The sequence below is a fragment of the Phocoena phocoena genome, chromosome 11 (genome assembly GCF_963924675.1).
Source record: "Phocoena phocoena chromosome 11, mPhoPho1.1, whole genome shotgun sequence".
Taxonomy (NCBI): domain Eukaryota; kingdom Metazoa; phylum Chordata; class Mammalia; order Artiodactyla; family Phocoenidae; genus Phocoena; species Phocoena phocoena.
The window spans coordinates 26,452,583-26,477,592 of NC_089229.1; the positions used below are offsets into that span (position 1 = coordinate 26,452,583).

The window sequence follows — 25,010 nt, forward strand, 5'->3', positions numbered from 1 at the left end:
ATATTTCTGACATATTTTCTCCTGATCTGTTTGTCTTGCAATTTGTATGTGTGGTATCTTTTACCCTACACAATGTGTTTTTATGTAATCAAATGCAGGGTTTCTTGTCTTGGTTATAAAGTTCTTCCCAAAGTCTTGCTTGTGGACAAATGTAATATTGTTCCACCATCTTTGTTGCTTTATTTTTTAAACTATGTCTAATCCATCTGGAATTTATTTTTATGTATAGTGTAAGATAAGGGTCGAACTTTATTTTTATCCAGATGGTTAATCAGCTATGTCACAACCATGTACTAAAAAAAAAATTCCTTTTCCCACTGAACTACTCCTTTTGTCATATATTAAATCACCATATACCTGCAAGCTATTTCTGAACTTTGCACTGTTCCAATTATCTATTGATCTAATTCTATTCCAATGTCATCAAATTTTTACTACTGTGGATTTAAATATATTTATGGCAACTGTCTCTATTTTTTTTTTTTTTTTTTTTGCTGTACGCGGGCCTCTCACTGCCGTGGCCTCTCCCACTGTGGAGCACAGGCTCTGGATGCGCAGGCTCAGCAGCCATGGCTCACGGGCCCAGCTGCTCCGCGGCATGTGGGATCCTCCCAGACTGGGACACAAACCCGTGTCCCCTGCATCAGCAGGCGGACTCTCAACCACTGTGCCACCAGGGAAGCCCAACTCTCTCTATTTTTATTTTAATAATTTTCTTAGCATTTCCTAGACATTATTCTTCCATATGAACCTTAAGATCATTTTATGCAAATGGGGTGTGGGGACTGTGCGTTTAACTGGAATTGTACTAATATATGCATTAATTTTAGGGGATTTTATATCTTCATGATATTAAGTATTCTCATCCAAATACATAATTTTTTTTCATTTGTTTATGTTTAGGAGGGAGGAGAAGAAGAAAGAAAGAAAGAAGAGAGAGAGAGAGAAAGGAAGGAGGGAGACATGGAGGGGGGAGGGAGGGAGGGAGGGAGGGAGGAAGGAAGGAAGAAAAAGGAGAAAGAGGAAGAAGAAGAAAAAGGAAAGTTAAAATAATATGCCAATGGGAGACCACTTCTGCATCATGTGCATGCAGGGGATCTGGTGAGGAGGTGGGCTAAATTTTAGGAAGCTGGGACCATAGGAAGTGGTAACCTTATCACCCACGATGAAGAGTGACAGGTGTCCATCTTCTGTTATACTTCAGACCCCTGCCGAGACTCTGCACAGCCAGCTAAAACCACTGTCTCTCATCTTCTGATACGGTTGCTAAATCTCTTCTAGCCCTGGGACCGCACCCCCATCTTTCCATTTTCAAAAAATCCTGTTTCTGAGCCACAGGATCATGCTGGAACGCAAGTTCTTATAACTGCAACTTCCACTGGACTGAAGTCCAACCCTCTCCAGGGGACCTGAACGTATTACTGAACCCCAGACCATCCCCAGCAGCTCATCTTCAATGCCTGGCTGAACTCTCACGTGTGCTTCACCCCTGCATTTCTCCCTGTACCGCACGTCTCAGCGCATGACCGTTATCACCTGTTATCCTGTACACACGTATGTCTTAAATTGAATTCATTGCTCAAACATCATAACAGAAGCACCAGAAAGCTTGTTAAAGTCCTATTTTCACTAGCTGTTTTAAATTTTCCACATTGCCTTCCAGTTCTCATATACATAACTGTAATCATTGCATTAATTTATTCCATAAACATTTATCAAGCTTTTAGGAGGTGCCACGTGCTACACAAGGCACTGATTACTTCAGTGAAGCAAGCAGCTACCGTCCTTGCCCTCAAGGAGCTTACAGTCTAGCAGAAGTGTGGGAAAGTCTGCTAGATGAAAACCGGAGGGTCACACGGGATGGAGATCATTAAGAGATGATAGAAGCCTGGGCTAGGATGGTACAGCAGAAATGGAAAGAACTGACAGCTTCAATATACCCATTAGAGGTAGCATGGGGCAGGACTGGAAGTGGGGCATGTGGATGTGGTAAGCAAATGGTTGGACACAGAGGTACTGTATATTGCAATGGGACACACGAGCAGGAGGCAGACCTTGGGTGGAAAAATCAAGACTGCAATTTTTGGATGTGTGTAGTTCAAGATGCTTGTGTGATAATTAAGAAGATATAATAAGCCTGGAGCCCAGAAGCAATCTGGGTGGGAGATAAAGGAGACATCAACATATAGATGGTTTATCAAGCCATGGGAGTGAATAAGATTGTCTATGGACAAAGTACAGAGTCAGAAGAGAGGAAGAGCCAAACCTGGGGCTGAAATAACTCCAACATTTAGAGTCAGGGAGAGAAGGAGCCAGCAAAGGAGGTCGAGGCATAGTCAAGAAGGAAGGAAGAGAGCATGGAGAAGGTGTGCCATGGAAGGTGATGGAAGACAGAGTTTCAAGAATGCAGCCAAGAGGCCAAGTAAGATGAGGACTTATAGTGTCTGCTGGAATGGCTCCATGGAGTTCAGTTTCAGGGGAACAATGGGGCAGAAGAAGTTGGAGTTGATCTGAAAATAGGATACAGTAAGTGTTTTCAAGCAGTGGAAGAAGAGGATAGCCAGGGAGTTGAAGGTATTTTTGTGTGACTTTGGGTTCCAGGCAAGCATGGTTAAAAAGCTGATACCTTGGCTTAATGAACCCAACGTGGGAATCCTTGCCAAGTTAACAACTCTTTCTTGAGTTAAGTTGGATAAAGAGGGAATGAAGACCCAAAGAATCAGATGAGATATGAAGTTTGAGTGTCAATTAGCTAGTAATGTCCATGGGGCCAAAGAACTTCTTGCCGCCTAACATTCTATCATTCTATCGACAGGCCTTACTTTATGTAACCTTTCCTCTTATTGCCAGTTTGGTTATTTCCAAGTTTCTAAGTCTATAAATGCCGCTGCAATAACATCTGTAAGCTTATGGGTTTTCTTTCAAATTACTTCTTCAGAAGCCTAAGCCTGGAATTAGTGCTTCAAGCAGAATGAATATATTTATGACTTCTGAAACATATCGCCAAACTGCTTTCCAAAAAGGTTGTGTTAATTGGCATCGCCATCACTAGGTGTCAGCAAACCTTATTTTCACTTTAATTTGTACTTATTTGATAACTGGTGAAGCTGAACATACTTCCGTATCTATATCCAACCCTCTAAACCTCCTCTTGTGAGAATATACACTTCTGCCCACTTACTTTTTGGTGTCTCTAGATTTTTCTTTTTACTTTCTCCTAGCTTTCATATCTAGCAATTAATATTTTGCCTGTCATAAATGTTTTTCCTGAAGTATGTGCTTTAGTCATCTCTTATTTTTCCTTGCATAGATTTTTTTTTAAAGTATATGAATATTTTTCTCTTGCTATTACAGAATGTATTCCTTCAGAGCCAGAAAATTATACTTCCAAATTATCTGATGCTCAGTTACTTTCTGTTAGGTTTTTAGATGAATTTCTTAATTAGCCTAAAATTTATTTTATATTTAAAGTAAAAAAGGTGAATTAAACTATGTTCCCACTTTGTAAGCCAGTTATTTCATCAACTTTCATGAAATAATTCTTTTGTTTCCTCTTACGATAATGCTCTTTAAAATTTTTACATCTTTTTTTTTTTTTTTTTTTTTTTTTTTTTTGCGGTACGCGGGCCTCTCACTGTTGCGGCCTCTCCCGTTGCAGAACACAGGCTCCAGATGCACAGGCTCAGCGGCCATGGCTCACGGGCCCAGCCGCTCCGCGGCACGTGGGATCCTCCCGGACCAGGGCACGAACCCGTGTCCCCTGCATCGGCAGGTGGACTCTCAACCACTGCGCCAACAGGGAAGCCCCAAATTTTTTACATCTATTTCTGAGCTTTCTACTCTATTCCATGGATCTATATTCCTATTTTTAAACCAGAGTCATGGGCCAAATTATTGCCACTATATATGTGTTTACAAGCATATGGAAATGGTCTTGCTTAAATAATTTTATTTTTTCAAGATATATCTTGGATATTCTTGACCAGTTCATATTATTATTCCAGATGAACTTTATATTAATTTTAAGACAGTGTATTCAAATTTTCACTGGGATGGCATGAAATCTAGAAAATAGATTGAGGAAGTAGTGACATTTTTATGACCTCTTCCCACCAAGAAACATAGTATATGTCTGGATATATTTAAGATGTTTTTCATATCTTCCAAGAAAATACCTTATGTGTCTTTGTTTTTATATTTGCTTATGCTTTTAATTGATAAGGTTTTCCTATTATGAATTATAAATAGCATCAATAGACCACTGCCTCACTATCTAATTACTATTACTGTTGCTTAAGACAAGCTGTTGCATAGCCAAAATCACTATTTTCGTAGCTGGCTTCAACATGTATCTCCTAGTAAAAATGATTTTAAATACAGGGTATATACCTCATTCTTCAAGTTTGTGCCTGAGTACTTCTGTTGTTTTTAATGAATGGGATCTTTTATTAATGGATGTTAACAGTTTGTCTTACATGTAGTAAGGTTATTGTTACTTGAATGTTTACTGAACAATTAAAGTTTTAAAAGCTAATATATTTAGATTTTACAGATACACAACCACTTAAGATTAGCAAATAATGATATTTTTGTCTATTCCATTCTAATAATTATTTCTATTACTTGTTTCTTGTATTACTACACGGGACACAACTTTAGAAACAATGTTGCTTGTATCAGTGATGGAATTGATGTTTCTGTTCTGATGTGTAAAAGAACATTTCTAGTCTCTCCTTTAGGAACCATGCTGTTTGTGGGAAATACTTTTATTCCTACATTTTTTCTGTTTTTATCAGTATAAGCCATTTTTACTGACTGTTAAAAATCTCTTTATAGGTATACAAACATATAATTTTACATAATGCAAAATGAGATGTCACGCATCCCTTTTTGCGTTTGTCTGTGTGTATGAGGATTTCAGTTGTTTGTGTTTTTGTTTGTTTTTACTTGTCTCTGACTTTTCCTCCACCACATGAATCATTCCATCAGGGGAGCCTATGTTTACAACCTAGCATGAATTCTTCCATGTTTTTCTCCATGCTCAAATAACCATATAGAGCCATACATACATGAACATACACAGGGACATTTTTTGGATCAATACAAGATCATGCTATACATACTTTTCTGCATCTTGATGTTTTTACTCAACAAAATCTCATGAAGTCCCCCCAAGACAATTGGAATTGCTCTAATTCTTTCTTTTTAATGCCAATTTCATAACGAGGATGAGGATACACTGTCTTCTCATCGTCTTGTGTAAAGAGACAAAGCTTCTTGGAAACAGAGTCTCTATTATATGGGTCTTTTTTTCCCATACCACGAAAGTTACTAGAATGTTATTAGGTATATGATGGGCAGTGAGCAAACACTCTTTGAACCAAGCTAATAGATAGAATCAGGGAAAACCATAGACTTCCATCTCTATGGGTCTGGGATAAGGAATTATTTAAATAACCAAAGATCTAAGACTTTCAGGCAAGTCACAGCTAACAATCAAGATAGGAAATATTTTGAAATAATATGACCAAGAAATGGAGACTGACATCTTATCGCAATTACTAAAATAATCAGCCCAAAGTTGGGTTCAAAGAATAGCTTTACTCAAATTACTAAACTCGTATCTCCTTTACCTTGAGAGTGGTGGTTAGCTGGAGAGAGTGAGGTAATGGCTTTGTGGGAAGACTCTAGAGGGATTAGGGCAAACCACAGTGGGACTCAGGGTGGGGAAGAAAGCACCCATAGTTCTCTGGGTGGTAAACATTTTTTGTAATGTTCCAGACTAGATGTGAATGGTGATTAACTTACACTAGTGAACCCAAAGATAGGTCAGCAAATTGTGTAAGCAGCACTTTTCAGTCAATGAACAAGTTACTTTCCCTCACCTCACTGAGCCGAAGTACTACCCTTAACATTTTCAAAATGATAAAAGAAAGAAAGCTTTGTGTAATCTTAACTCATCGGAGTCCTGGGTGTATTCAATGATCATGGTATTTTCTACCAGTCTCTGTCAGCACTAAAGTCGGCTATTCTGCAGACTGATAAGAGAAATAAAAGTTTGGCCATACCTATACTTAGATGCGTATGCATCCTTTTCACAGAATCTATTCATTCTGGTGCAGGGCTGATGGAGGCTTGGATGAAGGCTTCGACAGGTTTTTTTTGCCCCACCCCCCACCCCCACCCATCCTCCACACTGCCACCCACACGAGGACAACAGAAAGTGACAACAGTCAGATAACTTGAAATCCATGAGTTCTGATCAGTTATGACCTGAAAGCTTGATTCTTTTTATTATTTATCCCTCATTAAATGCTCTGGCTCTCCTTTATTAAATGTTAAATCATCTTAAGTGGTACGGTTCTTGCTATTTGAAATGGCAAAGTGTAAGGGGAAAGAGAAAGTGACCCATCTCCTTGTTAATGTGGCATTCAAATAAAACAGAGTGAGCTCAGCGGACAGGTCAAGGCTGCTGATGGTGATTCTGTACAGTTATCCATAATACAAGAGCTGTAATTAGGGAGAAAATGTCTCCTTCCAGCCACCGAGACTGCAAGGCAGGAATTGCATTCTCCCATGGGGCGCAGTTGGTATGTGAATCAGAAAATGCCTGAATATGCTCACGTTGCTACCTTTCTCTCATCCAATGACAGGGCTGCTGTGCTGCCCATGGCGGTACTGCCATAGGAAGAGCCCATGGACTTTCCAGGGAACACCCCCCTTGCGATATTCACTGCCCATGTTGCTTTCTCTCCCTCTCTATCAACATCACCTGAAGCCATGCACGTAAGACAGTTGTCAAGAGAAGTCTGAACACATCGGGAAAAGAAACCATAAAACAACAAAATTCGACACTTAAGACACATTTAAGGAATCTTGACCATGAATCTGAACTTGTTTTTTTTTTCTCTCTTTTTTAATCAATGTGGGGTTTTTTTTAAAGATTTTTTTTTTTTGATGTGGACCATTGTTAAAAGTCTTTATTGAATTTGTTACAATACTGTTTCTGTTCTACATTTTGGTTTTTTGGCCACGAGGCACGTGGGATCTTAGCTCCCCAACCAGGGATTGCAACTCGCACCTCCTGCATTGGAAGGCAAAGTCTTAACCACTGGACCGCCAGGGAAGTCCCTATCAATGTATTTTTCTGCGACATTAGTAGTCCATCTTTTCCTTAATTTCAACAAATAAAGGTCATCTTTAGCTGCGTAAGATGACAAACTCCATGAGGGCAGGCCCATGACGTGTCTTATTCTCTGCTACCTCCCCATCACCTTGCAGAGTGTATGGCATCTGGTGGACACTAAGTATCAGTTAACTAAATGAGTTTGATATTTTGATAATGAGGATCCCATAACTAAGCTTATTTGACCACTAATGGATATTTTACACACAGAAGGAAGCTGGCGTCAGTTGTGTAAAATGAGACAGTAGAGACCAATTAAAAATCTTTCCTCTTACCTTATCTTTACTGCTTCGAAATAGGTAAATTTCAGGGCACTTTTTAGCTCCAGATGAAATATCCAGCCAGTTTTCTGAGTTCTTTAAATGCACACAATCTTCTTTAAAAGTACACCTATCAAAAAAGAAAAAAAAGGGGGGTAGCAGCAAAGCAGCACACATGCATCAGTTAAAACTTTCTCATACTTGGCTTCGGTTCAAAATGCCAGGCTTTATATAGTGGATTACTGATTTCAAGAGAGAATGAGAACATGATGCTAAAACCATGAAAAGCAACAGGAAACCAGCAGAGCATTTTTTCCATCATGTCTCAGAGCAGAGAACAAATGTGGACATGTTGAACTTAGACTCCCGAGCCATCTCTCGAGATAACATTGCCAAATACATCCAAAACACAGCGTCTCCTGCATTCTACAATTAAAGAGCCCCCTTCTAGAAAAACCTAGTACAGAACAGCTCAAGAAAGGGTTTACACATTGTATACGTTTTAGGTTTGCGATTCATTTCTAGAATATCAACCCATTGTGTAACTTTTTTTGTTGTTAAAAAAAAATGAAAGCGACCGTTTTGTGCTTTGCAGTATGATAATCAAATAAACATATTGCAAGGGCAGCGTCTTCCCAAGAACTTGCTAAGACATTCCAGAACCATCTGCTACATAACATTTATTTCGACAGATGTCAAATTATATCAAAAGATACTGGGTAAAACATTTGCCAGGGCCACTTTGCCACGTCGGCCAGCTCAGAGGATGCCCCCAAATAAATGTTAAGCTGGGGTCAGGGCCAACTACTTTTTTTTTTCAGGGCCAACTACTTTGATAAACACCATCACAAGCTGAAAGGTGAGATCACCGCTTTGCTTGACGACTGTCTCTGTCACTCTAGGTCACGTGAACTTGGAAACTCTTGCCTCACCAGCAGGGCCGCCAACTTAACAAGAAGAATGAACACCAAGGGCCCTGTGATTTCCGAATGGTGTTGGGCTCCACAGAACATCCCCCGAACGGTATCAAGGAAAAGAACAGAACATCTGTTACCTCTGCCTCCTCAAGGCCCAAGGTTAAAACGAAGGGGTGGAGGAGAACTAGTGACAGTAAGTTTTAAGAAAAACTGAAAATTCATGAATCATGTGAGATTGAAAAGCAACTAAATAATAACCACATTCAGCTCCGGGGAGTCCCTGAAAGGATGTGAGTGGAGTGAGGTGTGGTCCCCAACAGTGCATTTGACTTCACAAGCATTTTATCTCTTCTTCTTCCTCTTCTCTCTCTCTTTTTTTAATTCTTAAGAATTTAGGCCCCATGGCTTCATCTTTGAGCGCTGAGCTAATTTGAATATGACAAAAATAGAACAGGAAGCCAGCGAGTTTCATTAACCATCACCCCCAAGTGCGGTACTTCCAGCGTGTCATCATATTCTGCCATCCTGGGGAGCCCTGCTTTCAGGGAGCACATCTGCGCCCAAACTCTCCTCCACCTGTGTCATCTCCTTCTCCTTCTCAGGACCACCGGGACTTTCATCAGCAATTCTCCAAAGCCATAAATTCACCTGACCCTTGATGACTAGTTCGTCCATCACAGACATTCAGTTCAAATTAAACCTCCTTTCAACATCAGGGAGAGTTTGCGATGGAGGCACACGTACGGCTGGATTGAAACACGGGATGATGAGGTTGGTTTCCTATTTTGTATTTGGAAGTGATGATGACTGTCAAAAACTACCTGCCTCTCAGAGGCATTCTGGTTTGTCTAAGGCACTTCCTCTGCCTAAAAAAAGGCAAAAAAAAAAAAAAAAAGAGAAAAAAGTCAGTTCTAGAGTGACTGGCGTACAAATATTTTTGTAGGCTCTTAATACTGCCTGGGAGTCAAGGCCTGAGGCTGCCAAAAAAACAAGTGTAAAATATTTCATACAAATAGTGCTACAATTTGCCAATCTGTAGGCAGAAAACGGCAGTGCCACTGAATTATCGCTCCCTTTTCTGAACTCCTATGGCATCTCTTGTCAGCACCACACATTTGGGTATTTAATCATATGCTTCCTCGAGTTACAACTTAACTGTTTCATCTGTCTACGTCATTTCCCCCCAAGTAAGCTGTAAGATCCTCAAAGGAAAGGAACGTGTCTTCAATATTTCTTCTATAAATCCTTCAGTGCCTGGCAGCATGGTATGCAAATACTAGGGTTTCAATAAATAGTTTTGAATGAATGGATGAAACATGAAATCTCTACAGGTCCTTTCTGTAGGTGATTTTTCTTTCTAGAGTTTCCTTATGATTTATGTCTGACTTGTACTTGCAGTCAAGAGACTATCTTTAATGTAAGCTAAAAGTTTGAATCTGGGGCCAGAGAGGCAATAAATTAGAAGTTGAGGGTTTCAGTTTGTCTTTTGGGGGGAAAAAAAAAAGAAGAAAAAATATATAGAGAGAGACCTTTCAATTCCTATTTTGTATAAGGTGAAAACAAAATTTAACCACATTAAGCAACTAAACATAAATTCCTGGTTTATAAAACACCTCTGAGATTTCTAAACTCTCATTCCTTGCTTCTCACCAGCTGAAAAATAAAAATAAAAAAATAAAAAAGCAAACTGTGACACCAAGAATGTATAACCAGATGGTCAACCAACAACATCTTATTACTTCTCCAGTACGGCAGATTATAAAATCTTCACGACAGCACGTTACCCACACAGATTTCTTCAGGAGGGGGAACAGATCTTACAGCTCCCACGTTTTAGTAAACAAAACCAGTTACTTTGAAATGGTCCCTTTTGAAAGCCATCACTCTTATTCCTATACCTCCACGAAAGCAACGGTCAAGTGCACAGACAGTTAAGCCTTTGCCCAAATACAATTAAAATCTCATTGTCAGACTCGACTCTCGGTGAGGCTGATCCTCAATGAAGCCCTCTCAAATAGGCTGATTTCTTAACTGGCTTCATTACAATTTCTTCAGGCCACAGACAGGAGGAAAATGGGATTCAAATTAGAATGAGCGCATTCTGGAAAAAAATGGCAGAGATAGGTTTGCTTTTCTTATCTTATGCTATTGCCCCACTCTCTACGGAGGATCTCTCCAAAAGTCCTACGCCTCCCAACCAGTATTTTATTTTCCTAGTCCTTATTTCCAGCTAGCTCTCTTGCCTACAAAATAAGGCCAATGTGCAGACACTAGCCTACTTGCAAATTAGGAAACAGAGCCAGCTCAAATGCAAAGAAAAAAGCTGCCTGAAGAAAAAAAAAAAATCCCCAAACCCAAAAGTTAATTTAAAAAAACCTTTGCTAGGTTAAAGAACCGTGGATGCAATTTAGTGAATGAAACTATTTAACAGGCTTGTTCATAAAATCTGCTGTAGAGCTTAATCTAGTCAAAATAATAAGAGTTTGAGATTGTCACACTATTCAAGTACGTGGACCAACCCTCCCAGACCCCTAACTCGTAACATTCATTCAAAACCTACCCCGGCCCCGACTCATGAACAGGGAGATCCCAGACACTTGTCTCTAGGTTTGCTGTTTGGAATTCAGAAAGCATTTGCATACGGTGGGTTTGCTTCCTGAGTTTGTGGAAATCCGTCTAAACCCTGATGTCCCTGAGTAACTACTCCACCATGTACCTGCCTGGAAGGAACACTGCCCCATGCCTGGCACTGTTCCGAGTGTTTACAGCTAGTCTTCCCCCATTAGTGCCCACAACCACCTCATTCTACAGGGGTGAAACGGAGGCTCAGAGAGGTGCAATAACGTGCCAAGGGTGCACAGCTCCAAGTGGCTGAAGTCTGGTTTCAGAGCCACACGCTTGGCCCCTCGGCTACAGGGCCTCCTGTGAGCCCTAACTGCCATTTAATAAGGTGCACAAACACAATGACATTTAGAGTTCCTCCTGGCTTCCTGGGGCCCCAACAGTGGTTGGAGAGGGGGCTGTGCCAGGATGAGGCGACAGAGATGAGGACCCCAGGAACAGATGAATAGAGAAGGTGAGACAGAGCATCCAGGACGAAGAGGGGAAGCAAGGATTTGGGAGGAAAACAGGGGCGGGGTGGGGGGGGAACCTGAGAGGCCTTGAATTTTCACACATCGCTAGCCCTGAATACAAAACATCCAACTAGAGGTTAAAATTCCAGGAGGCCCCAACTCACAAATCTATTGTGTTCCAGAAATTTGCTTGCAAACCATCTGTTTGTAATATGGAATACACTTTTCTCCCCACAGAAATAATGTTATAAACAGTGATTAGGTCTCCAGGTTAGCCCACAAAACCTGTTTATCTGTAATGTAACTTCAGTTCTATCTATTTGCCATATAAGAGTAGCAGAAAACAATGAGATTGAAGCCATTTGCATCGTATAGCAGTTTTTCTTCTTTACTTATTTGTGTTTCTGCTCAGCTGGTAGTCTGGGAACAGCGCCCAGATGGATCGACTTTTAAATTTATTGTTACAGTATTGTATTTATACAGTATTTCTAATTTTTTTTTTAATGGGGATGGCTTAAATTATTGTTTTCATGCCAACATAAAGAACAGGGAGACCCACCTCTGGAAATGAGCTGAAGTTTCCAGGCAGGTGAAATGCCCATGGGATGGGCTGGGGGACCCTGAGAATCTATTAGGCTAAAATCTCTCGGTAAGAATTTAGCACTTACTGAAACTTGAAATAGAAACTCTGAACTCAGAAATGTAACTTCTACTTCCTGCCACTCGAATTTCATCAGCATCTTCTAATCTAATTGTTCACCAAGAGCAGACAATCCCTGAAGTAAACTGATAACTAAATATCTGGTAATTGGCTTGAATGGGAGCCGTGGTGTGACCTGTTCCAAAGATTCTCTACCGATACAGTATCAGAAAACTTTTAACAAGGAAACCATCCAGCCTCTCTCTCAGGAAACAGGAGACTGTATCCATCCTGTGGGTAGATTTTTGCCACAAGAGCAAAGGTCTTCCGCTAAGTGATTTGAAACAGCTGTCTGCATTTTTCAGAAAGGCACGGAGTCCAGAGGAAGGGCCACGTGGTCCCCAGAATCAGGGGGCTTTCATTAATGCTGTCAGGCCACAAGATGGAGAAACCAATCTCGACTGAAAAGAAGAGAATTGGAAGTCACTGCGAAAAACTAAACTCTGAATTGCAGGCCTCCAGAGTCAGCCAAGGGGGATGCCAAAATACGAGACCAAAATAACTTGCCGGGAAAGCTAAAAAACTGAATTTCAGCTCCAGTGATGAAGATCCAATCTACATAAGAAAATGATGCTAATAACAGAGACAATTTAGAAGATTTGTTTTTTTTAAGTGAAAACACCTCACCTGCCAAGAGACGTTCTTTCACATGATTTGATCCACTTATCCTTCACAAAGCTATGAAGTAGGTACAACAAATTTCCCTGTTTTACAGCTGGGGGAAACTGAGGCACGGAAGCCTCCATATTGTTTTCCCAAGGTCACAGAGTTAGGAAGCAGAGCGGCTGAGATACCAAACCAGGCAGTGCAGCTTCCGAGTCCATGGTCTCATCTCCTACCCTGTAATGCCCCCCATAAGGGCTCTCACTCACTGAGCCCTCCCCAGGGGCCAGGTACTGTTTCTAGACTTTCCAGGACTTAACTCGTTGATCCTACAACCACCTCAGGGAGTAGGTATTATTGTTATCGGCTCCATTTCAAAGATGAGGAAACTGAGGCATGGAGAGGTTAGCATGCTGTGAATCTCAGCAGTCTGGCGCTGGTATCCATACTCTTACTACTGTGCCAATGCCTCAAAATTTTCAAAGGTTTCCAGCATAGCAATGTCATAAATGCCAAGATAAAAGTAAATATGTCCTCCCAGAGCTTGGGCCCTACGGGAAAATATAGGTTTTATTCCACTTCTCAGCATTTCTCAAAGTGTGTTCTTCGAGTTGTTTTAGGTGTTAGTGTTAAAGGAAGGTCAAGAAATTTGGGAAACACTAAACAAAATTAATGGTCTTCTCTATTGCAGGACTTCTCAGAGCCTTGAATATGCCTGTGCGCTTTGTAACTTTCCAAGACAGAAACAGATGATGCACCATCTTCCAACTTTTTTGTTGAGGGATTAGAAGTTCTAGCCACGCACATTGGGAAACGCTGCCTGATCTCAGTTAATGAGTAATAATCCAAACGGAAGATCAAATTAGAAAACTTTGGGCCTTTTTTTACTCTTTTTTTTCTCATCTCTCATACCAGTTGATTGTGACCTATTAATTCCAAGCATTTCTCTATACTATCTCCTGCAGTCCGCCCTCACCCATCACTTCTCACCTAGGCTCCCGCAGCAGCCTTCTGATGGGTCTCCCTCCTCCCTGCCTTCAGTCAGCTTCCACAACAACATCTAGGTATTCTCAAGGACAGAACTGATCACACCACTTCCTACTTGGGAACCCTCAGTGGCACCCTTTCACTTACACCAAACACCTCTACCTACATCACTTTCATGACCGGGGCCTAGAACACACATTTCCACACTCATCTCAGTACCCAATACCATGATCGAGCTCCTGCTTTCCTCTCCAAACTCATCCCCAGGCAATCATGGGTTGATAAGTCTGTCTCTCTATTTAGCCTACAAGCTCCTAAATACATCGGTCGCTAATATCTAGTACGTGGTGCCTCACAGAGAGCAGTTACTTAATAAACACATGCAGTGAAAACTGCCCAGCTCTTCCTGGAATGTGCAGAATGCCCCAGGGCCTGCAATACTGGTGAAATGGTGTTCCTAGTTCAATGTCACCTCCTCCACATCTACCCAGCCTCCAGGCAAAGCAGTCGTGCCCTCCTCTGTGTCCCCATGGGCACCTTACAAATGTTACAAAGCACAATGCATTGGTTGCTAATTGCCTGTCTCTCTGACCAGACTATAAGATCCCCAAAGAAAAGGCTAACCTTATTCACCTTGGCACCCCCAGGGCCTAGTGCCATATCTAGTATTCCTTCTACAAATATTGTCTGAGTGCCCACAAGACATCAAACACTGGGCACTGGGGACACATGAACGCCTAAGCCAGTTAAAGCTTCCCTCTTAATGAGCTTATATTCTGTCGAGGCACACAAAAACCAAATAAGCAGACAATAATTTAAATAGTTTCAAACTGAGGTAAGTCTTCTGCAGAAATCAAAAATATAGCAGGAAGGAACTACTTTAGATAGGCTGGTCAAGAAAGATAGCATTTCAGCTCAGATTTCAAGGATGAAAACAATCCAGCCACATCAAGAGTAGCGGGAACAGCATTCCAGGCAGAAGGAACAGCGTGTGCCAAGACCCTGAGTTCACTGAAAGCTTGGTCTCTGCAAGGAACTGATTAAAGACCAGACTGGCTAGACTTCAGTGAAGGAAGGGGAGAGTAGAGTGGGTCTGCCAGTTACAAGCCAGTGACCTTGGGCAAATCACATGCCCTCACACTTGTGTCTCCGGCTTTCCAACTGTAGAAACGCAGATAATAATTGTTTCTATCTCATGGAGCTATTTCAAAAACGTACATCTATTTAACGGAGGCTTCCAATAATGCCTCAGTAAATATTAGTATAATCGTTGTTATTATATTTATTACACAGGCAAGTGAAACAGAATTTAGGTAAAAGGTTTGGATGACATAAGCCAAACACACACACAAAATCATAGAGATGCAAGAGGGATCTGGGCAATAGGGGTAACCAGACTGCCTTCTGCGCTGCTCACGTACACCAGGTCAACAATCAGCCTGCCTTTTCCACGTAAGGAGGCAGACACAGCTCACGGCTTCTTGGAAGTTTCTTTTTTTAAAAAATAAATTTATTTATTTTATTTTTATTTATTTTTGGCTGTGCTGGGTCTTTGTTGCTGCACACAGGCTTTCTCTAGTTGAGGTGAGCGGGGGCTACTCTTCGTTGCAGTGTGCAGTCTCCTCATTGCGGTGGCTTCTCTTGTCGCAGAGCATGGGCTACGTGTGCAGGCTTCAGTAGTTGTGGCTCGCGGGCTCAGTAGTTGTGGCTCGCGGGCTCAGTAGTTGTGGCTCGCAGGCTCAGTAGTTGTGGTGCACGGACTTATTTGCTCTGTGGCATGTGGGATCTTCCCGGACCAGGGCTCGAACCCATGTACCCTGCATTGACAGGCGGATTCTTAACCACTGTGCCACCAGGGAAGCCCCTTGGAAGTTTCTTAATCATAACCCTCCTCCTCCCAAGGGTTCTTGGGGTCTCCCTGCGCCTTGAGCACCAGCTATGAGAGCACTTTCCACGGCGTATTGAAATTATTTGGTCAGTGCCTGCTTCCCACACTAACCTGTGAGCTTCTCCAAGGCAGAGCCTCATTCACTTTTGTTTCCCCAGGGCCTAGTATCTGGCCTGGTATTCAACAAGCATTAGCTAAATTGGATTAAGAATTAAATTTTCAAGTGACTAAATTCTTGTCTATGTCTCTATGATACCAGCATTAAGTTGTTTCATTGATTTTTGTTCACTGGGCTGGCCAGTTAACTGGCGTGGTGGAAAACCAACCTTTGTCTTGAAACTTGGAGCTATTTAGCACATGTAAAACACATCTGCAGACTGAAACACTCACACAAAAGGGAGTTGTGGCCTTCACCCCATGTGGTTCTTTGGTGGGTGATGAGTGCACTAAAAGTTGGTGATTTAATTTCCAAATGCAAACCCTGAACTGAAGAATTTAAGGGAGGCATTCGTAAAAAATAGGTAGCAAGGAAATAAAGATGGGAAAATGATGTCTCTTGAGCCAGGAAGATCTGGGTTCCAAACTGCTCTCCCACACATTTGTTCTGTAACGGGGAACACATTCCTTAGCCTCTTAGGACCTCAGTTTCCCCACCAGTAAACAGCTGGCAGCAGTAACAACCCCATCTTCCAGAGAGCAACACTGAATCCCACATGGGGCATTTCAGAAATGGTCCATTCTCCATAGAGCGGGATACAAGTGCCCAAATGTTACAAAACATCACAAGAGCAAAAACACAAAGGACTGGCAGGAAGGCTTCCAATGAAGATATGAACATCTGTTTGAATGTGGAGGAGTTGCTGGGAACAGGACAAGTACTAGGTCACCAAGACAAGTGAAAACATTGGAGGAATTTTTAAAAGCCAATCGATACATACTTACAAAAGTGCTTGCTGCCTGAGATAAAGTCATTTCAAAACAAAAAATCTATTCCACTAAAACATATATTTACTAAAAGGGGTGTTCCTAACGGTACCTGCTTGAGTCAGGCTACATCAATTAAAGAGATGCGAAGATAAGTAGTTTGGAGGCTGAGGCTGGACCAAAAACAAAACCGGCTTCTGAGTACGGTAAGCGTTCTCCCTGTGCCAGCCACTGTCAGCTGTCCAGGCGCAAAGAGCCGGGCGCCTTCATAGTTTCAACCCCTCTTCACCTTCTGCTTTGAAATACTCCCAGCTCTTCTAACAGCTGACAAAGATGATGAAGAACCCAGGGGATTCATGTCCACCCAAGACCCGCCCCTCCCAGCGTGAGAAGGCCCCCAAATCCCTTTCAGCATCTTCGGTAACCCAGGCCCGAATAACATATTCCTCTGTGCTCCCCACTGCTTCCATCCCACAGACAGCTGTCCTACTTGCTTCTACGCAATTAGTTGGCACAATGGGGTCCTCATACAAGGAGGTGGGGCCACCCCCAAACCCCGTTATTATGATGATCGCTGCCATTAGAGCTGCACTGGACCATAAAGGAGGGTCACTGCACAGACTTCAGGCACGAGGACACATCCCGGATTGGAAGGAAAGGAGGGACAGATGCAGAATTAGAACCATGTTTCACCTCAAACTGTCTTCCCAGCCACTCGGCTAGATGAGGCCATAGCCTACGAAGGGGGACATCCCCAAAGTGGAGTGTGCTCCTTTGGGTCTTTGCTCAGCTGTCCCCTTCTCCGTGAGGCTTTCCAGGATCCTCTGGTTGAAACTAACCTCCCCTGCCTCCAGTCAGCATGCCCTACCCCCTCCTTGCTTTATTTTTCTTCCTAACAGTGATTGCATCTGACATGCTATTTTCTTCTTTATTTTCACACTGTCCATCCCCCCTCACGTAGTGGGTCGAATAATGTGGTCCCCACAATTCACATCCACCCGGAACCTCAGAATGTGACCTTATTTGGAAACAGGGCCTTTGCAGATGTAACGAGTTAAGGATCTCAAGTTGAAATCGTCCTGGATTTAAGGTGTTCAATGACTAGTGTTCTGCCAAGAGAGAGGAGAAGGACATTTAAGGCCACATAAAGATGGAGGCAGAGGTTGGAGATATGCTGCCAGAGGCAAGAAACACCAAGAAACACCAGGAGCCACCAGGAGCCACCAGGAGCTGGAAGAGGAGAGGAAGGTTTCAGCCCTCGAGCCTTCGGGGGGAAAGTGGCCCTGCTAACAGCTTGGTTTTCGATTTCCAGCCTCCAGAACTGTGAGAGAATAAATCTGCATTGTTTGAAACCACTGAGTTGGTGACCACTTGCTATGGCAGCTCTAGGAAACTAACACAGCTCACTAGAAGGACCCCCATGAGGGCAAAGATTTGGGGCTGAGCTGTTCGCTGCTAGAGAATCCTGGTGCTTAGAACAGTGTCTGACACACACTAGGTACTCAGTAAAGATGTGTTAAGTGAATGCATGGATGCTTAAACTTTCAAGCTGGAAGGGTTTCTATAACTCAGGTTGGTCCGGAGTTCCATATTTAAACCAGTCATCCATGGTGGGTCCATTTGGACCGGGCTCTGCCCTCTCCTCCCACCACCATGAGGGATAATGTCTCCTTTGTTTCTCTTCCCTTTCACTATAGTGGTAGGGAAAGGTACTGGCTTGGGAGTTAGAGCTGAGCCTAGATTTGAATCCTGGTTCCACTAGTTACACAACCTGTAGTAAGCAGATTAATGGCCCCCAACGATGTCTATGTCCTAATCTCTGGGACTTGTTACCTTACATGGCAAGAAGGACTTCAAAGATGTGATTAAGGATCTCAAAATGGGGAGATTATCTTGGATTACCCGAGTGGGCTCAAAGTAATCACAAGAGGCTGCATGAGAGGAGGCAGGAGGGTCAGAGTCAGCAAAAGAGACGTGATGATGGAAACAGAATTCAGAGCCAGAAAGATCTGAAGAGGCTAGACTGCTGGCTTTGAAGATGCAAGAAGAGGCCACAAGCCAAGGAACGTAGGCTGCCTCCAGATACTAGAAAAGACAAGGAAACGGATTCTCCCTAACAGCCTCCAGAAGGAACGAAGACCTTTCTACACCTTGGTTTTAGCCCAAGGTGAAACGCACCGCGGACTTCTGACCTCCAGAACTGCAAGATAATAAATGTATGTTGTTTTAGGCCAGCAAGGTTGTGGTGATTTGCTACCGCAGCAGTAGGAAATGAATATAGAAACCTAAGGCTGTTTTCTCTTCTCAAAAGTGGGAATTGTAATAGTACTTTCTTCACAAGGTACCAGGAGGACTAAATGGAACATGCACGGAACATTCAGGGCACAGCATCTGATGTGTGATAAGCATATTCTCCTCCACGCATGGTGACCCTGTCTCCTGGCTGGGCCTGGACTCAAGGCAGGCTTCCTGGAGAAGGAACACTGTAATAGCTTTCTGAAGGATAAGTGGCCACATTCTGACAGATTCCTCTACTGAAAAGCCCTCAGGGGCCTTCTCTGCTACATAGTGCCCACGTCTCATGATGGCAGACCGAACCAGAGTAACTCAGGTTTCAGAAGAATGTGGCTATGGGTTACCATGCACCAGGGGTTGTCTTGGTCAAGTTTTCAGGCAATAGCAGCTCATAGGCCTTAGGGTGGTTGATCGGCCCTGGGGAGGCTTGAGGAAGGAATGTCTCTTGGGAGAGAGAGGGAAGACAGACCTCAAGACAGGAGAGCAATGCAAGGAACTGGCTTTGTCCATAAGCAAATCATTGAATTCTTTTTGCTTATTACTCTGGGGTATTGAGGATGAGGATGAATGTGTTTAGCAGACAGATTTTAGTTTTTCTCTCCAGTGTTCAAATCCCCTTCTGCTACCCCAACGCTTTCAGAAAGTCTGTTGTCAGACCAGGTTGAGAAATGACCTCGTTCACAGTGTCACGTGTTCAACAGCCAGCCAGCAGATGAAAACCTAAAAACTACTACCAGGGGCTGCTTGGAAGTCGTCTAACTGTAAACGTGAAAGAAACATGCAGAAGGATATGAGTAAATGTTAAATTTATACAAACAAGTGAGGGGAGCCCACAGATACCTTATAATTCGCACGCCTGGGGGCTTTGTCCCCACCCTGAACACATCCTGTGCAGGGTGGGGCATTCTGGGATGGGACGATAAAGATGAGTGTGGCCTCTGCTATGTGGCCCATTTTCTGAAGAGGACCCAGCCCTGGTTCCATTACGTGATTGGGACCGCAAGTGGAGCCCGTGGTGGTGTTGGGAGAAGTGGAGAGGTACGTGAAATTTGGAGAAACAGCCGCTAAGTAGATGACTCAGGAAGAGACATGAGATCAACTCACTCTTTATAAAATATACTAGAAGACAGTGACCCTAGAGGGGGTAGGAGTGGCAAGTGTGGTGCAATTAATGCTTGGGTTAACGCACTGCGTCTTCTACATACAATGCCATCAGGATCATCTTCTAAAAACACAAATATGATCGTGCCAGTCCTCTGTTGAAAACCCTTTAATAAGCTCCCAGCACCAACTAATAGAGTCCAAACTCAGAGCCCTTCCCATCGTGGTCCCTCCCATCTACTTCCTTGCTTCCAGAGCCAGCGCTGGGGTAACATGATTCAATTTGCCATCCCCTAAAAGATCTCTTATTGTAGTGACTTCCCTGGTGGTCCAGTGGTTAAGACTCTGTGCTTCCACTACAGGGGGTGCGGGTTCGATCCCTGGTCGGGGAGCTAAGATCCCACAGGTCGCATGGCCAAAACAACAGAATAAAATGATCTCTTTATTGTGCTGGTTCCGCTCCCTGAACTACGTCTCACCCGCTCCTTCCCTCAGGGAACATCTACTCAGGCCTCAAGACCCATTTTTTCCCTCTTCCCCAAGACCAATTTTAATGCCACCTCCTCTCTGAAGCCTTTCCCAACCTAGGTTACAACCAACGGCTCCTTCCTCTGGGCTTCCGCCATAGTAGTAGTTAACATGACTTGAGTGCTCACTATGAACAGGTACTGTGCCTAGGACTTTATGCACATCATCCGGTTTAATTCTCTCAGCAACCCTGCAAGGGAGGCACCGTTACTAGCCCTGCTTTACAGAAGAGGAGATCTGGCACAGGGAAGATAAGAAATTGCAGGTCACAAAGAAGCCTGGATTCGACACCACACACTTGCCTGGCTCCAGGTCTGCATTCTTCCTGCTGCCAGTGTGGAAGTCATCCCCCTGCATCACTGGGCACCCCAAACTGGCTAGTTCTCCGACATTCCGGCTCGGTCAATGACACCCTCTGTCCCTCTGGTACACAAGGCAGATACCCATACTCTTTGCCCTATCATCTCAACAGCAAAGCCCCTGCACCTATGAGACTCAGCTCCACATCTCTCGGAAGTCCTTCTCCATCTGACTTGGGCACCCGTTCTTTGGGCTCCAACCTAGTGCCTCGTACAAGGCCTGGAACACAGTAGGAATCCAGTGTATGTTTGGTATCATTTCTTTACTTTCTTCGTGAGGACTCAGATCGAGGGAGAAAGGATACATCTTCCAGAAAAACGGTGGCCACTTTGATATTGTATTTTTCGTTTTATGGCCCTATTTTTAGTGTGTCAGACTCAAGGGGGGATCCAATTAATCCCTAAGTCCTGTCAATTCTATCTTCCAAATAGCTCTTAAATCCACCTACTTCTTTCCATACCCACTACCGTCTCTCTTATTCAGTCCCCAATCTCTTGCTGGTTTACAACCACCTTCTAAGGGACCTGCTGGCTTCCAGCGGGGTCATCTGTAGTCTACCTTGCACCAGAATGCTTGTTCTGAAACACACAAATGATCTAGTCTGTCTTCTGACTGAAACCTTGGGATGGCTTCCCAAAGTCTTTCCAACGAAATTCAAATGCTTTAACGTGGGTTTTAAGACCCCTCCTCCCCTGCCCCTGCCTACCAGGCCGCCCTCATTAACCAATGCTCTTTAGATTGCACGCTTCCCCTACTGTCCATTAGGCCAGGCGCTCCTCCAGCTTCCAGCCTTGGCACCGTCTGTTCCCTCAGCTTCCCCCGCTTCCTCTTTACCTGGATGATATCTGCTCACACTTCAGGCTCAGCTTAGACATCCCTTCCTCCAGGAAGCCTTCTCTGACCTTAAGTTTAGGTTACTTTTCTTTGATTGATTCATTTTCACTGTACCTGTTGTTGTCTTTGTAACTGAAGTATAACTGACCTATAACGCTATGTTAGCTCCACGTGCATTTGGTATTTCTATACGTTACAAAATAATCACCACGACAAGCCTAGTTACCATCCATTGCCATACAAAGTTATTACCATATTATTGACTATATTCTCCATGCTGTACATTTCATTCCCATGACTAATTTTTTTGTACTGGAAGTTTGTACCTCTTAATCTCCCTCACCAAGTTCACTCATCCCCCTAACCCCTTCCTCCTGGGCAACCACCTCTTTGTTTCTGTACCTACGACTCTGTTTCTGTTTTGTTATTTTTGTTCATCTGTTTTGTTTTTTAGATTCCACATGTAAGTGAGATCATACAGTATTTGTCTTTCTCTGACTTATTTCACTTAGCATAATGCCCTCTAGGTCCATGCATGTTGCTGCAAATGGCAAGATTTCATTTTTTTAACGGCTGAGTAGTATTCCACAGTGCATATGTACACCACATCTTTATCCATTCGTCTATCGACAGACACTTAGGCTGCCTCCATATCTTGTCTATTGTGAATACTGCTGCAGTGAACACAGGGATGAATGTATCTTTTTGAACTAGTGTTTCATCTTCTTCAGAAAAATACTTAGAAGTGGAATTGCTGGATCACCTGGTGGTTCTATTTTTAATTTTCTGAGGAACCTCCAACGTGTTCTCCAATTTACATTCCCACCAACAGGGCACTAGGGTTCCCTTTCCCCACACCCTCACCAACACTTGCTATTTGCTGGTTAGATGTTTGTTTGTTTGTTTTTTTATGTGTCCCCGTGGAATCCTCCACATCCTCTGTGCTAACCCTATTATTCTCTATTTACTTATTAGTAGATTGGTAGCTCCTTAACTTATTCGGGTAGACCGGATTATTGTTCCCAGTTCTGCAATCTCTCCTGTACTGGAATAACACACCCATACCCTTTGCCACTAGAGGAGGCAGTGTATGTTTCGCTACCCCGCTGATGCTGGGCTTGGCTATGTGGCTTGCTTGCCAATGGAATATCAGCAAACACGACGTGAGCGGAGGCTCTGAATGTGCTGCAGAGTTTAGCTTGGGTTCTTGTGCTTCTGCTGCCTGCCTTGAGGAGAGTATGTGCAGGATGAGAGACATGTGAAGTAGACCTGAATCAAACTCTCTACCTGCAGCCACTGCTGAAGCTGACCCACGATCAAGAAAAACAAATTTTTGTTCTTCTAAGTCACTAAAAATCTGTTTGTTAACACAGTATTACTGGAGCAGAAACCTGACTACCAACACTGTCTCTATCCCTCACTAGACTGCAAGCTCCATGCGGGCAAGAAAGAAGAGCATCCCAAGCACACAGTAGGCGCTCAGTAAATATCTGTCGATGGGATGTATGACTGAATGAACGAACGTTGGCCACTGATGTCTCCGTCTCCCTAGCTGGCATGTGAGTTCCTTCAGGCCGAGAAGGGCATCTGATTTCTCTCAGTATCACCTAGTTATCTCACCTCCCACGTTGGGTTCTTGGTAGAGATTCAATAAATATTTGTTGAAATTAGATAAACTGAATTTTGTGGGCTGACTTGGGAATCAGTCCTTAATTTATGACATTGTTTCTACGGGAAAACGCATTCCGAGTGCCAAACAAACTTGCAAATGAACTTCTGGAACCTCACCCGCTCACTGGTTCCGGATTGCCAGTTTTGTGGAAATCCATAACTAAACACATGTGCTGTGCTTTGCAATATGGGAGAAACTGAGAAGCTGCTTCCAAACCCAAGATATTCAGCCTGCAAAAATGCACTTTCCACCCACACAGACAAATTCAGCATAGGTTGGATTTGAGGTTCCGACAATAAAATACTAGACTTTTTAGAGCTCATTGTTTATCTAATTGCTTTTTGTCTGCTTATACTGGATGCCTATTCTTAACGTCCGATCCAAAGAAAGTTAAGATCATTTTCTTGCACCCCCCCCCACCTCAACAAATCCACTTTCTAGACGTGTATGAAACAAAGCCCAACCTTCTCAACAGAGAACGTAAATTATTTTTCTAAATAAATCTGTGACACTTACAATAAACACAGTGGGATGCTCTACAGTTATAAGAAAACAACCCCCTTTAGAATTCCTAATTTTAAATGGTACTGACAGCTTAACATGAGTCACGGACCTGAGGCTTAGTTTTATTTCATCTCAGGTCAGAACCAAGCCAGTTTGAAACCAAGTGATCTGACGTGGCTGGGAAGGGCCATCAGTCCACAAATCCGGAATGTTTTAACATACTTAATGCACACGTCTCAGCCTGCCATTGGTAGAGATTCCCAATCACTCAGTGTACTCCATTCATTTAACATATATTTTTTAAGCACCTACCATGCACCACGTACCATTCTAGATTCTGGGGATACAGTCATGAACAAGACGAGGTTCCCATGCAACTTACATTTTAATAAAGGAAGAGGCAGAGAAAGAAGATCATTTCAAATAGTGATGGGGCCAGGAAGCCTATAAACAATGATGTCACTGTGAGTGAGGTGAGGCTACTTCAGACTGGGTCATTGCAGGGAGACATGTATGCTGGGACCTGATGAGCAAGAAAGAGCCAGCCGTGGAAGGATTTGGGGAAGAATTTTCTAGACTGAGGAAACAGCAGGTGAAAAGTCCCTGAGGCAGGAACAAGCCTGGCATATTCTTAAGTCAGAAAGAAAGCTCATGTGGCTGGGGTCGAGTGAACGAAGGAGAGGGTGGCATGAGAGGTCTGAGAATAACCAAGGACCCGATACTGGGAAGCCCTGTATTCAGGCCCTGGGAGCAAGGGAGTCAGACTGAATTCTGCGACGGAGGTTTTTAAGCTGGGGAGTAAAATGATCCGGTTTAGATTTTTACAAGACCACTCCTCTTGGGGCGGGGGTGAGGGGACAAGAGCAGAAGCAGAGGAAGCTGTGAGCAGGCTTTTCCAGAAGGCTGGATCCCTTTATCACAGCCCATCATCAATAACAGTCCTGATGTCTTCAACTTCTCCAGTTGTTCCCTTCACCATCTTGCTGGACTTGCTTACCACGCTCTCTCCCCGAGGACACTGCTTCCCTGCAGCCCACCAAGGGCTGGCTGTTTCCTCTCCCTCATCACAGTGGTCCTACTTGTCTCTTGCTGCCTCTTCGGGATGAATTTTCTTCCCTTCTTTCCAAGCCTGGCCCCATCCCCTGCACTCCTCAGCTCGGAAGCTCACGCCATCGGG

General features: G+C 43.3%; 1 protein-coding gene across 1 annotated transcript in view; it reads right to left on the reverse strand.

Moving 5' to 3' along the window:
- The window catches only part of PLXNC1 (plexin C1), a 139,004-nt gene that overhangs the window by 77,185 nt on the left and 36,809 nt on the right, over positions 1-25,010 (reverse strand). The window contains exon 5 of the mRNA XM_065887163.1: positions 7,462-7,576. Coding sequence (XP_065743235.1) covers positions 7,462-7,576 — 115 coding nt within the window. The remainder of the gene's footprint in view (positions 1-7,461; positions 7,577-25,010) is intronic.